The following is a 14,612-nucleotide window of genomic DNA, read 5'->3' as shown; positions in this document are numbered from 1 at the left end:
GATTGAAATAAATTGCAGTGTGAAGAAGAATAGTGCAAGAAGGATATTACGAAAAAATTGTTTCAAATGTTATAAGGTGAAAAAAGTGCATCGCTATAGGGAGGGAGATAAATCGAGGAAATTAAGATTCTGTAAATGGTTACAAAAAGAAAGAGGGAATATCCTTTTATATGCAGAACAATTCTCTGGTCAGATAAATTTTGTTGAAATAAAAGTTTTAGTGTTTTTTATGAAGTTTCTGTAGCAACAAAAAAATAATTCAAATTTAAATATCGATGTGACAGCTGCAACTTATTATTTTTTTAATGGAACATCTTGTAAATGATTACAATTTTATATGTAAAATTTTATTCTGAACAAAAGTACTCGTATATAACATATTTGCATTTAATAGCATATTGTATATTCAAGATTGCCATGATTTTATTGATATTTTTTTCCAACAATTATTTCGATGTTTATGGCAATTAAAATAACACTAAACAATAGGTGTGAATTAATTTTCGGTAAATTTAAATGGGAAATATGCATTATCCCAAAGAAAAACGTAGTAAGTATATTGAAATAACAACAATAATGCTAGCGACGCTGTCAGAGATTACCGAAACAAGTATCCTGATAGAAAAACTTTCTTGAATATGGCACGTAAGTTCAGACATTTTCATACATTGGAAGACAAAAGCGAACTAGAAATAATAAAATAATCAAGAAATGGAGTTAAATATTCTTTTATATTTCCAAAAAAATCCTAGGTTCTCCATAAGGAACGCCGCTAGTGATTTTGGTACCTATTTCTAAATCATTGATACAAAGAGTTCTTAAAAAGGATAATTTAAAACCTTTTAAAGTAATGCCCGTCCAAAAATTCACATTAAATGATAATGGGTAACATTTTGCAAGGAAATGATGGATAAATAATGACAATGACCCACGTATTTTCAAAAATATTTTTTGAACGGATGAGGCAACAGCCAGCATATTTAATAGAAAAAACATATGGTCTCATGGAAACCCCCATTTTGTGAACGAAATTCAATTTCAGGGAAGAAGAACGGTAAATGTCTAATGTGGGATTCTCAATACGCGGATATTTTTTATTATTTTCCATGGAAGTCTAACAGGTAGATACTTGGAGTTTCTACAAAACGAAATAGACAACTTTCTGTCAGAAATTCCATTAAACCAGCAGAGGGTAATAATCTTATAAAAGACGGAGCTCCATGTCGTAATACTGGAGAAGTTACCAACGTTTAAATAACAATTTCACGGAGTGGATTGGTATAGGCGAGGCACCACATTGTGGCCTTCTTGTAGTTCAGATCTTAGTCCACTGGATTTCTCTTGTGGGGTTATTTAAAAAATAAAATATATACTAATAGAGTAGAAAATGTAAATCAATTAGTTGAAAGAATAACGACCGAAATTGCGAATATCAATAATAATCCCGACGTATTAGAAAATGTGATCGCATCAATAAGTAAAAGTTATGATTTATGCATCCAGAGGAAAATAATTTATATTTTTCTTGTTCTGTTAATATTCATTACACTTATTTATTTGAACTATTGTTTATGTTCTTCTGTTTTCGTTTCCCGATATTTTAGAATAAAACTGTCCAAAATAAGTGCCACGTATGTTAAGTACTTTTGTTCAGAATACAATTTTACATCTAAAAATGTAATAATTTACAGAGCGTTCCATTAAAAAAATTAATAAGTTTTATCTGTCACATCGACATTTAAAGTTGAATTGTTTTTTTTTCTTGCTACAAGCATAAACTTAACATAAACAGCACTACAACTTTTATTTCAACAAACTTTTATATCTGTAAAACTAACCGAGATAAGTGGGGTAGGAAAATTAAGTGAGACACCCTGTATAAGTACTAGAATGGTAGGCAAGTTTGCTGACGTGGTCACGATTTTTCACATAATTACATTATATTGTATATACAATAGGTAGATAGATATCAGAGATATATCCGTGATTATTTGTGTAAGAAATACTGGTCTTCTCGGGTTGAACGGCATCTGAAGTAAAAAGTCTCGAGTTGCCTCAGACGCGGTTTAATCTTACAACTTATAAATATTATTAATTTGAAAATAGTGATAGTTTTCATCATACCGTCACTGAGGTCATTATTGTGTCCTGTGTCAATTATTCACTAGATGATTTATTATATCTTTGAGGAAGGATAGTAGATACTAGTTCCTTATTCAAAAGCACATTATTCTCTCTGTCAACTAACTAAATTACTATTTAGTTCTCTACATTTTACATCTGACTCTCTGAGTGTTCTCCGAGATTACTGTACTATTTCTTTTGACAGAAGATAACATTGGGTATTTTAAACATTAATATTAATAAATTATACCAAATAATTATAAAACCGTTTCTAAAAGCTGTTTTACATTGACAATTTATTGATCAATTAATTGATGAAGTCGCTTCATCAAGAAATTGGACAAGTGTAAATAATTGTGTGGCGACGTGCTAGTTTTGCATTTTTTTACTGATTTGTTATTTACAAAAACTAATATTTATATAATATGTGTCAGAACGGTACCGCTGTTGTATCACTACAATTATGAGTGGAAAGGTGACATTTTTGAAATTTATTTGCTTCTTTGATTCATTGGTAGAACTGATTCACACGTCAAAAAACTTGACAAAGTCTGTAGCAGTGTAAAACCACACTGTTTACCAATAAATTCGTGAATTAATTCATTAAGAACTTCGTAAAACAGCTATAATAAATAGTTTTCTTTTTAGGCGGATATTCAACACGTGGCTTTAAGTTACGAATCGGAAGATGAAATAATGGGACGATTACATAAGGACAGGCGGGGAACGGCACATTACAGTAAACAGGATATAAGGGAACAATATTGTATATCTAACAGAGGACTGGGAGCACTGGAAAACGACAAGCAAAGTCTTTTTGGTTGTCTATCTTCACATCACAGTTCACCATGCTCAAATCGTCCATCGTTTCTTACCGCCTGTGTTCGACAGAAAGTGCCATCTGATGAAAACCTGTGTGATCTTTACAAGAGGCATCCATCTGAATATGCACCATATCCGCGAAGAAATAGGTATGTATGGAAAATGGCATATACATGATGTTCCACCTAAGAGGGATTCTTCTGTAACTGTAAAATTTATAAAAAATAGTTTTAATAAAAGTTGTCTGGAATCATGTGGGCCATGTAAAGAAAATATTTTTAGCTTTACAGGGTATTCCATTTCGGGTGGGCGCTACATAACTTTGTTATTTTAAATAGAGTATCCTGTATATTATTGCATTTTTTAATTCGTTGGTTAATATTAGGTAGAGTTTATTAAATGGACATGGTGTTTAAAACTTACCGTTTTCAAGATATTCAGTTATTTAAAAAAAAATCACGATTTCAGCTTTCTAAATGAAACTAGATAGCACCTAAACCGTAAGGATTAGAAACCTGCAGTTTTCACAGTTTGCTTTGGCATAAATTACTCTATCTTGTCATCTGTGTGCAAAGCGTGTACGTACACGGAAACACTGAAACCTACATTTAATGATAAATAAATAAATAAATAAATAATCTGAATTGAAAAACTTTTTTTCATTCAAATGGAATGACCAATGTTAATTGTCATGGGTGAATGCAAAATTGAATGCCTTTTCGACTGATATGAGGTTGTCCATACTTATCTCTAATAGTTTTCCAGTAAAATCAAGTTCTTTTCTAAAGTCCGAAAAAGTAGCTATGCAACAGCATCAAGAAGGCTTTGCAAAACCACTTTCCCTCACATTTTATCAGGCTTGGGACTGACGGTGCCAATGTTTCTCTACTCTTTACTCTTGGTGTAATTGGATGCGATAAGGATGACAACTGTGATTTTGTAAATTCATATGTATCGACGTTGTACTAATACCCGTTGTGTGACTAATTTGTTGCACACTTATTTGTGGGTTTTCCTGAATACACTCCAGCACAAAATATTCATTTTCCTCAGTAACTACAGCTTTACGGCGATTTCGTTTTGTATGTCGAATATTACCAGTAGGTATTTAAAAATCTATCAAGCACTAGTTGAAAAGCTTTACGAAGTGGATGTGTTCTGTGTGGATAGCGCGGTGCATAAATTCCTGATGCCAATAACTGATTTCTGTCGCACTCATCGAGGACAAAAACCATATCAATCATTTCTTGCTCCGTCAGCGACATTTTGAAAATATTATAATAACTTTTACTCTCTACTTAGCAGTTGTAGTTATTTAACTACAACGTCAACGTTAATAAAAAAGAGTGACATTAAATTTGCTTTGTATTTCAAACAGTGCAATAAACATTGTTTGCAAGGCCTTCTTGACGCTGTTACATAGTTACTTTTTAGGTTAGGACTTTAGAAAAGAACCTGATTTTTCTGGAAAACTGTTAGAGACAAGTATGGACAACCTTATATTAGTCGAAAGGGCATTCAATTTGCATTCACCCATGACAATTGTAGTATAACAACCCCAGGTTCGATAAAAAAAAATCATACAAAGTTGTGGCCAAAAATATGTGATCGTCATAAGGAATACCTACGTTGTATGTATCTATTTTTTTAATTGACCGGAAGGCGCTGGCTACTAACTTTTTTTGAGGGGATGTATGGTTTAATTTTATAAAACAAAAGCAGAGTAAATACACCTAACTTTATTGTTTACGTACAACAGTCTTCAAATTAAACATGTGACAAATAGAAAGAACAACAAAAACATTAACAACCATTTAACATAGAATGAGTGTGTCAGGCTCACCTAGAGCTCCTGTGGGGAAAGAGTATGGCAGAGAAACCCACAATCGTTGCTCTTACCACCCAAATATAAATACAAAACAACCGCTAACCAAAGGGATAGATTAAGATCCTTTGCTAATGATAAATAAGAGCTGTCTCATTTAATGTGTCACTAAATGTCATCTGTTACCCCATATTAGTCATACACACTTCCAAGTAAAACTGATGAGGTTTGGTGTTAGTTAGCCGGCAGGGCCGGAAGGTACTGGAGTCCCATAATACGAGAGGCAGTCCAGCTAAAGTTGATATTTCGGAAGATCCTTCTCAACACCGGAGTCCCATACGGGAGGCAATCCAGCTTAATCCAGATTCGTTCCGCACGGGCGAAAATGTTAGTAACTTCAACAAGGCTCGTATAGACGTATGACATAAAGTGAGCACAAGAAATCAAAGAACAACATAATCATGATAAAACAAGTCAAATGTGAAACAAAGGGGTTGCTGTTGTAATATCTGGGCAGTCACGACAATATATACATATTTTAACATGTAATAAATAATGAGCAATCTTCAATAATAATTGTAACAATTTTATATTAGAAAAATATACGCCCCTGAGCGTAAGACAATGAAGGCTAAACATACACAGAATTATTATGAAACATCTATGTTTTTCGAACAACGTAATCATGACAAAAACAAGTTAGATGTGAAACAAAGGAGTCATTATTGTAATGTCTGGGCAGTCTCGACAATATACAGGGTGGTGCAACCAAGATGGGGTGGAAGATTACTCCTGAACGACGAGGAATTATGAAATAATTTCTTGTCGCGAGGTACATAGTTAAGAGATCTATATTCTAAAAATATTTTCATTATATAGGATGCACACAAAAGTCCGTGGCAAACCAAACATATGTTTTTTTAATGGAACACCCTGTATTTGAATACTAAAATTGAATTCTACCCATAACTACGATGCTTTTGATATAATGGTTGATGAGTATAAAGCTTATAGTTTTAGAGAAAATGGCGCTTAAACTTGAAAAACTACCCCCAAATCAATCAAATTCCTCCCCCATCTATAAAGGTTGTCAAAAAACAAAACCTAGTACAAAATGTACCATATCCTTGGGTATAATAATGAATCTTCACTGATTAAAAAATCACTGACTAGTATACAGGGTGATGGAGCTTGACTATTTCACTCGAAAGTCAATTTTTTTAAATGGAACGCCCTAAATTTTATTTGCCCATGTTAAAGGCAATAAAACCAGCTTTCAAAAAATATGGCACATGATACCCTTTAATAAAATACTTTATTAGGAAATCATCGGAAAACTTTGATTTTTCAAAGAACGACTGAAACAAACTATGAAATAACGACCGAAACTTCAACATTTAGTAAGAGGGCTATGATGTCAGTAAACTGTAGCTTCTCATTCTTTATTGAACTGTTTTAAGAGAAAGGAAGGGTTACATTCACAAAATATACAGTAGTTAATAAATCAATAACAAATAAAGAAATTCAATACCATTATTACTAACGTTACAGAAAGATGTAAATGCTTTATAAGAGTTGTTCAATCAGGCCGCCATTTTGTTGAAGACATATTTCAAGCCGAGGTATGAAGGAAGGTTCAACATTTTGTAAGGTCTGTAAGGTAAGGTAAGGTAATTTGATGGAAACATTATTGAATCCGTATTTTCGTATCATCTGCCGTTGTTGGAGGCATTTTATATACTTGTTCTGAGACGTATCCCATACAAAAAGTAGTCCATCGGCGCGAAGCGTCAGTACAGGAGATCTGGCCGCAAAATCCGGCCACACAATCGGACCACCACGGCCAATCCACTGATTTCTCTTCCACTTGTTTAAGTAATTTTGTACATTTATATGAATATGTGGCGAGGCTCCGTCATGTTGAAACCAGAAAGAATTTCTTAGTGCTAAATTTAAATTTTCTGAAAGCAGCGGCAATTCATTTTCTAAAAAATTTAAAGATTTCACCAGTAAGATGATCCTCGAAAAAATTGGGGCCTATCACGTGAGTACTAATTATTCCACCCCAAACATTTATAGACCACTTATTTTGGTGATCAATTTGGCGAACCCAGTGAGGGTTTTCTACTGAATAAAAGTGCATATTATGGCGATTAATCAGACCGTTACTTTTAAAAGTTGCTTCGTCGGAAAACAGCATTTTATCTATAAAATTGGGATCATCTCTAACCCTGTTTAACATCAAAATAGAAAAGTTTTCCTTGCTGTTAAAATTCCGATCATAAAGTTGCTGATGTAATTCCATGTGATAGGCGTGATATTTATGCTGCTTCAAAATTCTCTTGACGCTAGTGCGGTCTATACCTAGGCTTCTCTCAATTTATCTAGTACTTGTTTGTGGATTTTCTTGTACAGTTAGTAATACTGCTAGTTGATTTTCTTCATTTGTTACTGGTTTGTTAACTATTGCACGTTTTTTGAATACAACACTTCCTGTCTCTTCAAATCGGTTCAATAATGAGCGAAAAGCTTCAGGCCTTGGTTTTTTCTCGTTTTCCGGATATCGTGCCGCATACACTCTACTAGCTAATAATGGATTTCTTTGACATTCGTATAGAACTGATATCATATTGATCATTTTTGAAGTTTTAGTCGTTATTTCACAGTTTGTTTCAGTCGTTCTTTGAAAAATTAAAGTTTTCCAATGATTTCCTTAGGAAGTATTTTATTGAAGGGTATCATGTGCCATATTTTTTGAAAGCTGGTTTTATTGCCTTTAACATGGGCAAATAAAATTTAGGGTGTTCCATTTAAAAAAATTGACTTTCGAGTGAAATAGTCAAGCTCCATCACCCTGTATACTAGTCAGTGATTTTTGAACCAGTCAAGATTCATTATTATACCCAAGGATATGGTACATTTTGTTCTAGGTTTTGTTTTTTGACAACCTTTTTAGATGGGGGAGGAATTTGATTGATTTGGGGGTTGTTTTTCAAGTTTAAGCGCCATTTTCTCTAAAACTAAACTTTAGACTCATCAACCATTATATCAAAAACATCGTAGTAATGGGTAAAATTCATTTTAGGATTCAAATACAGGGTGTTCCATTTAAAAAAACATATGTTTGGTTTGCCACGGACTTTTGTGTGCACCCTGTATAATGAAAATATTTTTGGAATATAGATCTCTTAACTATGTACCTCGTGACAAAAAATTATTTCATAATTCCTCGTCGTTCAGGCGTAATCTTCCACCCCATCTTGGTTGCACCACCCTGTATACATATTCTAACATGTAATAAATAATGAGCAATCGTTAATAATAATTGTAACAATTTTATCTTTGAAAAATATACGCCCCTGAGCGTAAGACAATGAAGGCTAAACGTACACAGAATTTTTATCATGAAACATCTATAATCATCACAATCATAAGATTACATAGAACAATTAACAACAAAGTACTTAAAGAATAATTACCTGCTAACTAATTAAACACATTAAACACTTAATTTTCCACTACTTTGTCACACTACCCGCCGATCGTCTTATTACCTATCTGCACATTGCTATCACTTCAACCGCCTATCTTCAACTAACTAGGCTTCCTTACAGAATTGCCCCAACTAGGCGTTTCCTTTTTTGCGCCTCCTTCTACCGACCGTTAATATTACTTATTCATTATTATACAACACTCATGTAACAGGTGACGTGGAAGTTGATAAAATAAGTACGGTTTTGCACACAATTAACATGGGTCATTCCATTTGGAAAAATAAGTTCTTCAACTCATAAGACTATTAAATGTAGGTATGACAAGATAGAGTAGTTTATGCCAAAACGAATTATAAACCGTTCAGGTTTCTAACTCTTGCGCTTTAGATGCTATATAGCCTCATTTAGAGAGTTGAAATCGTAATTTTTTTTTTTTTTTCAAAAACAACTGAATATCTCAAAAACTGTAAGTTTTAAACACCATGTACCTTTAATAAACTCTACCCGATATTAACCAATGAATTCAAAAATGTAATAATATACACGGTGTTATTTAAAATAACAAAGTTATGTAGCGCCCACTCGAAATGGAATATCCTGTAAAGCTAAAAATATTTTCTTTACATGGCTCACATCATTCCAGGCAACTTTTAATAAAACCATTTTTTTATCAATTTTACAGTTACGGGGTTACAGAAGAATCTCTCTTAGGTGGAACACCCTGTATATAGTAAGGTAGTGTACATGGAACTATCAGGGATTATTGGGGTCTAAATAAGATTACGAGTTGTTGGCAAATAATCTTAGTCTTTTTTAAATTACTTTTAAACAATTTGTCCTATTTAAATCTGGTGTCCTAGTACATGTGTGTAGCTGTCACTTTTAGACATAGAAATCGAAATAATTGCATTTACGAAAATGGAAATTATAGCCATCTCGATAGCCATCAATACTCTTAAACAAATATGCTTCAGTTTTTATTTTACATGTGATTTTAAAACTTCATTTCATATTTCTTTCTGTCTTTTATATTTTTTTCCTCATTTGCTAATTTTTCGTATTTCTAAAGGTTTTTGCGTAATTAATTATTTTGATAGTCATCACTGATACAGTTTCGACATAAATCGGATATAATTATGAGTAGTCGGACTACTGTAGTCCATTAAAGTCACTAAAGTTGGTGGTTTTAACATTAATATTTCCTTAAAATTAGTATTGACAAACCAACATTTAAATACTCCTTTCGAGATTTTAAAGCCGCTGAGTTATTTTATCTTAATTCTGTCGACAGTAAAGTTTTGTAGCAGAAGTTTTCAACAAACACATTTCTTTGAGAGCTGTGAGCAAACAACAAAGAAAGTTTCTTGTTGACTAACAATATCAAATTATTAATGAGTCAACGAGGCGAACAAATGAAAAGTGTTATGAGAACAAAAGTAAAATAAGTTTAGTGAAATATTATTTCTTTATTTGATTCAATATTTATATTAAAAAGAAAAAGTTAATGTTCTCATTATTTAATGTGAACGATTTTGTTAGTGCAAGAAAAATATATAAACGGCCTTTTCTTTAGCAGATTAATTTGATCAATATTTTTTTAATTTGTTGAGGAAGAAGAAATTTTTGCTGAACTGGTTTTAAGGTAAATCTGTTATTTTCATAGTAGATATGGCTATTTGCATATTCAAAATATCAATAGCCAGAATGTTTGCCGTAAGTTTAAAGTTATACGAAGTTTGATCAAAAAGTAATGGGAATTGTTAGTTTTCTCTGAAAGTATTTATTTAATCTTCTGCTTTTATCTCATCCCCTTTAAAGTCGTCATCCCCCAGTGATAATATACACTTATGCCAACATAGTTTCGAGTTTGAGAAACACTGGCGGGACGTCTCTTTAGGTATCGTCGCAGAGTTTATGATTTTTTATTTATTTCATCTATTGAAAAATTGTGTCCTTTGAGTTTGAGAAATAAGAAAAAGTCACAAGAGTCATGTCCGGAGAATAGTGTGTTTGCGCCATTACAGCGGTTTGTGTTTCGACAAGAACTGTTGGATAAGCAAAGCTTATATGCTTATATGCCAGTGCGTTGTCGTCGTGCAAAATCCACGAGTCTCTCGTGTACTTGTCGTTTTCTCTTGATTGCCTCAAGCAAAATGCAAAAAACTTGCAAGGCAGTACTCCTTGTTAACTGTGCTACCGGGTGGTAAAAATTCGTGATGAACTATCACATTATGGGCGAAGAAAACGGTTAGAAGGATCTTCACATTTGACTAGATCTCGCCTTATCTTCGATGTCTTTTTGGCCTTCCTGAAAACATTTGTACCATTGTTAAACCGTGACTGTGACATAGTATTGGGACTAAAGGCCTTCTTTAACATTTTGAACACCTTGCTGCACTTCTGTTTTTAACACAAAATATCAAACAAACTCTCTGATCCGCCATTTCGCCACCCAAAAAATCGCCAAACACACTGAGGTAAGTCTTACTCATTTGCTCATTAAACACAAACTAAACGTGGCAGCTGCCTAAAAATTGACAGGTCCCTCATTGACAGTACTACCAATATACAAAAAAAGAATCGACTCGATACAACACGCGCAATTTGAAAATTCTTGTTACTATTTTATCAAACCTCGTACATACATATGTATATGTCGTATATATAATTTTTACTAATTTTTATAGAAATTTAAATTATTTCAGTCTTTGATCATATTTCTAATTACAAATCTTGTATCGCAAAACGGTAAGGGAGAGATGTTCTTTCTGGTTTAAAAAAAAAATCTACTACTTTATAATGAAAATATCCAACAAGGGAGTTTTTAATAATATGTAAATATATTTCCCTTCTATGTAGATTCAAATTATTGGATACGTTGTCTGCCTTCTCCAGTTTTATTAAATATTTTTATCAGTTTTCCTTTAAATATTAGAAAAATAATAAATTAAATGTATGATTTAATATCACCATTCTTAGATACGTCGTCTACTACACGAAGTTAAATAAATACAGAACATCTCTTTTAATATGAATAATAAAGATTTTTTTATTTTTACGTTTGACATAAAAATAATACGAAATTTGCTTAGCATACAGTAAGTAATTTGAAGGCTTTTGTTTTATAAATATCTGTATATATTAATTATACAAGATGTAATAGATGAGATTGAGAAATATCTGTGGGGGGGATCCCGTAAAAATTTATAAAACATATCTATTAACTCCCTTGTGTCAAATATACACCTAAATACCTTTCTCTATAACTTTGGAAAGCTGTATTCTATTTCTTATAAGAGAATATGTGTCACTTTAACAACAGCGATACTACATATTTTCTAAAAGAAAAAGTTACTACTGTCTGATTTCGATAGCACTAACCTTTTTGGAAATAATTTTATTTAAAAAAAATCTACAAAATGTATTTAAATTTAATGCAACTAATTGTAGGGATAAAAAAGGGTAATAGAAAAATTAACAAACAATAACTGTTTAAAATATCCTCCTACAGAACATATTGAAATTAATCAAGTGATTTATGATGGAATGAAACAAGTGCCAATAGAAGAAATGACTGATATACGCTACTGTTATGGTTTCTACTCACATGTGATATCAGCAAAACATCGAGTAACCTAATAACAAAACTTATTAATGATTCATCAATTAACACTTTGAAGATAAGTCATAAAGAGATATAGAAATTAAAGTCATGAAAATATGGATACTGTAGCAATAGTAGATACAAGGTCAGTGATTAATTGAGACAGATTATATAATTATCATAATTGTCACATCCACCTACAACAATTTTCTTGAAATATATGGGTGGAGACCTTTTTATTCATTCTCAAAAACTGACGGTTTTAAATTTTGTTAAAAAAGTGATTCGATCACCAGACCTGAATCCACTGGATTTTTTTATTGTTGCGTTTGAAGAGAACTACAGTGTTTGTATACTCCACTTCTATCAACGAAATAAATTTCATGAAGGATACGTCACGATTCAGGAATCTTCTAATCAGTTACGTAGTTCATGAGGTGAATAGTTAAAGGGAGAAGCAAGAAGAGTACGTTTTGAACGCCTTTAAAGTTATTGTTTGTTTATTCTACTACTAGACTTCTTTATTTTTACAAGGAGTTTTTTATTCAATGTACAAGATAAATTCCATAAGTGAACCAAATTCATAAAAAAATCTTTTATTGAACATATTTGTACAATTAGTAAAAAATTTTCGAAATAGCACCCTCTTGCGTCTATATACTTCTGGAGACGGTGTTTGCAGGCCTGGAAGGCATCCTGGAAGACCTCCTCCAGGATGTCCTTTAGAGCCTTGATATTTTCAATCGTATCCCAATGTTTCCCTATCATGCCTCCTTTCGACGCAAGGAAATAAAAAAAGTCTACAGGAGTCAGGTCAGGACTGAAGGGAGTGGGTCCTGGCCAGGAAAGCGTTGACAATGAAGGCGCTGTGGCTTGGCGCGTTGTCATGATGCAGTTTCCATGCGTTCTTGATGTCGCTTCGGCAGCGCATGACCGTCTTTTGAGTCTTTTGAGTACTTGCAAGTAGAAAGCTGTGTTGACAGTGGTCCCCCGGTAGGTACGAATTCGTGATGGATAATGCCTCTGAAATCAAAGAAGACAATGAGCATGGTTTTGATCCTGGACGCATGAGTAACCTGCGTCCTTTTTTGGGGCGGGGCGACGCTGGGCTGTGCCACTCTGAACTCTGCCTTTTTGTCTCCGGGACGTACTCAAAAATCCAGGTATAACTGAGTTTAAAAAAATTTGGATCATTTTCACATTTCCAAGAGTTCTTTGTATCCGAGCACCCGCATATCCTTTTGTTCGTCGATCAACACATTTGGGACCAGTTTGACGGATACCTTTTTCATCTTCAAATATTCGGTTACAATGCGATATACGGTTGATTTCGTTATGTTAAGAATTTCTGCTATCAACTGAAGGCTCAACCGTCGGTCATAATTCAAACAATCATGCACACGCGTCACATTTTCATCAATTCGAGGTTGTTGGACGTCCACTGCGGAGTTCATCGGCGACCACCTCTCGGCCTTCCTTGAACAACTTGTGCCATCAAAGAACTTGGACAAACAATCACTCCCAATGACCCATTGAATTAATGGAAACGTTTCGGTGGCGGACTTTCCAAGATTAACGCAAAATTTGATAGAGTAACGTTGTCCCAAATAATAATCCATCCCGTCGTGTTACGTAACTAGGCAACTGAGACCGAGCTCGCTTTGAAGCTAATACTCCCCTTCAATAATTAGTCCAGTAGGTTAGGTTAGAACGCGCTGGAGTGTATCGTCGCGTCAAGAAAAATTGGTCACATTACTTTTGGAAATTACCTTGTGTACTTTCCTGCATGTTTGTACATGGAAAGCAGTATACACCGAGACCTCGCAGCACATGGGGAAAAACTTCTCTTACCTTACTTGAATATTATTCCTTACCAATTACATATAAAGTAAACCTCTTGGGGAATAATTTTCCTCGAAATAGAAATATTTACCTCTGGCTCTATCACTAACTTCATACTTTCATCTGATTTGACTTGTAAGTAAGCACTTTACTGGCCTATTGTAAAATGACTGTAGCAGTTGTTTCATTTTTGTCATAAACAGTTATAAAATATATTTTTTAAACTACATAAAAAGAAAGTAAATAAGATACTGTATATTAATTTATTACTGAAATAAATAAGAGAGTGTTAGATTTAAATATTTATAAAAGATTTAAACATCTATGTCGACTGTAAGGGCTACTAAAGTTATGCGCTACTAGTATTGATTTTAGGACGGATTACATCTAGGACGTTAATTTATCTTGCAGAAGTGCATTAAATTTGGGTTTTAATTTCATAAAAATTGTAATCTCCATCGCAAACAATGAATTCTAAAATGATATACACTGTGTTTCAATTAAAACTTCCCACCTCGAAAAAATCTAAATTAAAAAAAAAACAATATAAAACCTGGAACACATCGATTTTCTTTTCAAAGGGAACACATGATGGCGTAAGTTAAATGAGTATGTTGAGTGAAACCTCATTTTAAAGCTTTTTCAATTCTGCTCACGACGATAAACGACTTTTTAAATTTTGGTTTGGATATGACAATAAAATCATCACAAAGAATAAGACAAAATATCAACGAATGAAAGAATGTTATTTTATTAAATATTCAAATTAGTTTTCCATACAATAATAAAATCTTTGCTCCACTTTCGAACGAACATTTCAAATAGTCCAGTCAATGACCATTTTCCCGTAAAATTCCAAAGAGCACCGATTTTCATAAAAATTTGGATTTAGGTTCTACTT

The 14,612-nt window shown here is 33.1% G+C and overlaps 1 protein-coding gene across 1 annotated transcript in view; it reads left to right on the top strand.

Moving 5' to 3' along the window:
• LOC108913581 overlaps window positions 1-14,612 on the top strand; it is a 68,457-nt gene that overhangs the window by 11,692 nt on the left and 42,153 nt on the right. The window contains exon 2 of the mRNA XM_018719147.1: window positions 2,773-3,095. Coding sequence (XP_018574663.1) covers window positions 2,773-3,095 — 323 coding nt within the window. The remainder of the gene's footprint in view (window positions 1-2,772; window positions 3,096-14,612) is intronic.

This window comes from Anoplophora glabripennis, unplaced genomic scaffold, assembly GCF_000390285.2.
Source record: "Anoplophora glabripennis isolate ALB-LARVAE unplaced genomic scaffold, Agla_2.0 scaffold748, whole genome shotgun sequence".
NCBI classification, from domain to species: domain Eukaryota; kingdom Metazoa; phylum Arthropoda; class Insecta; order Coleoptera; family Cerambycidae; genus Anoplophora; species Anoplophora glabripennis.
This window is presented reverse-complemented; position numbering and strand designations above follow the sequence as displayed.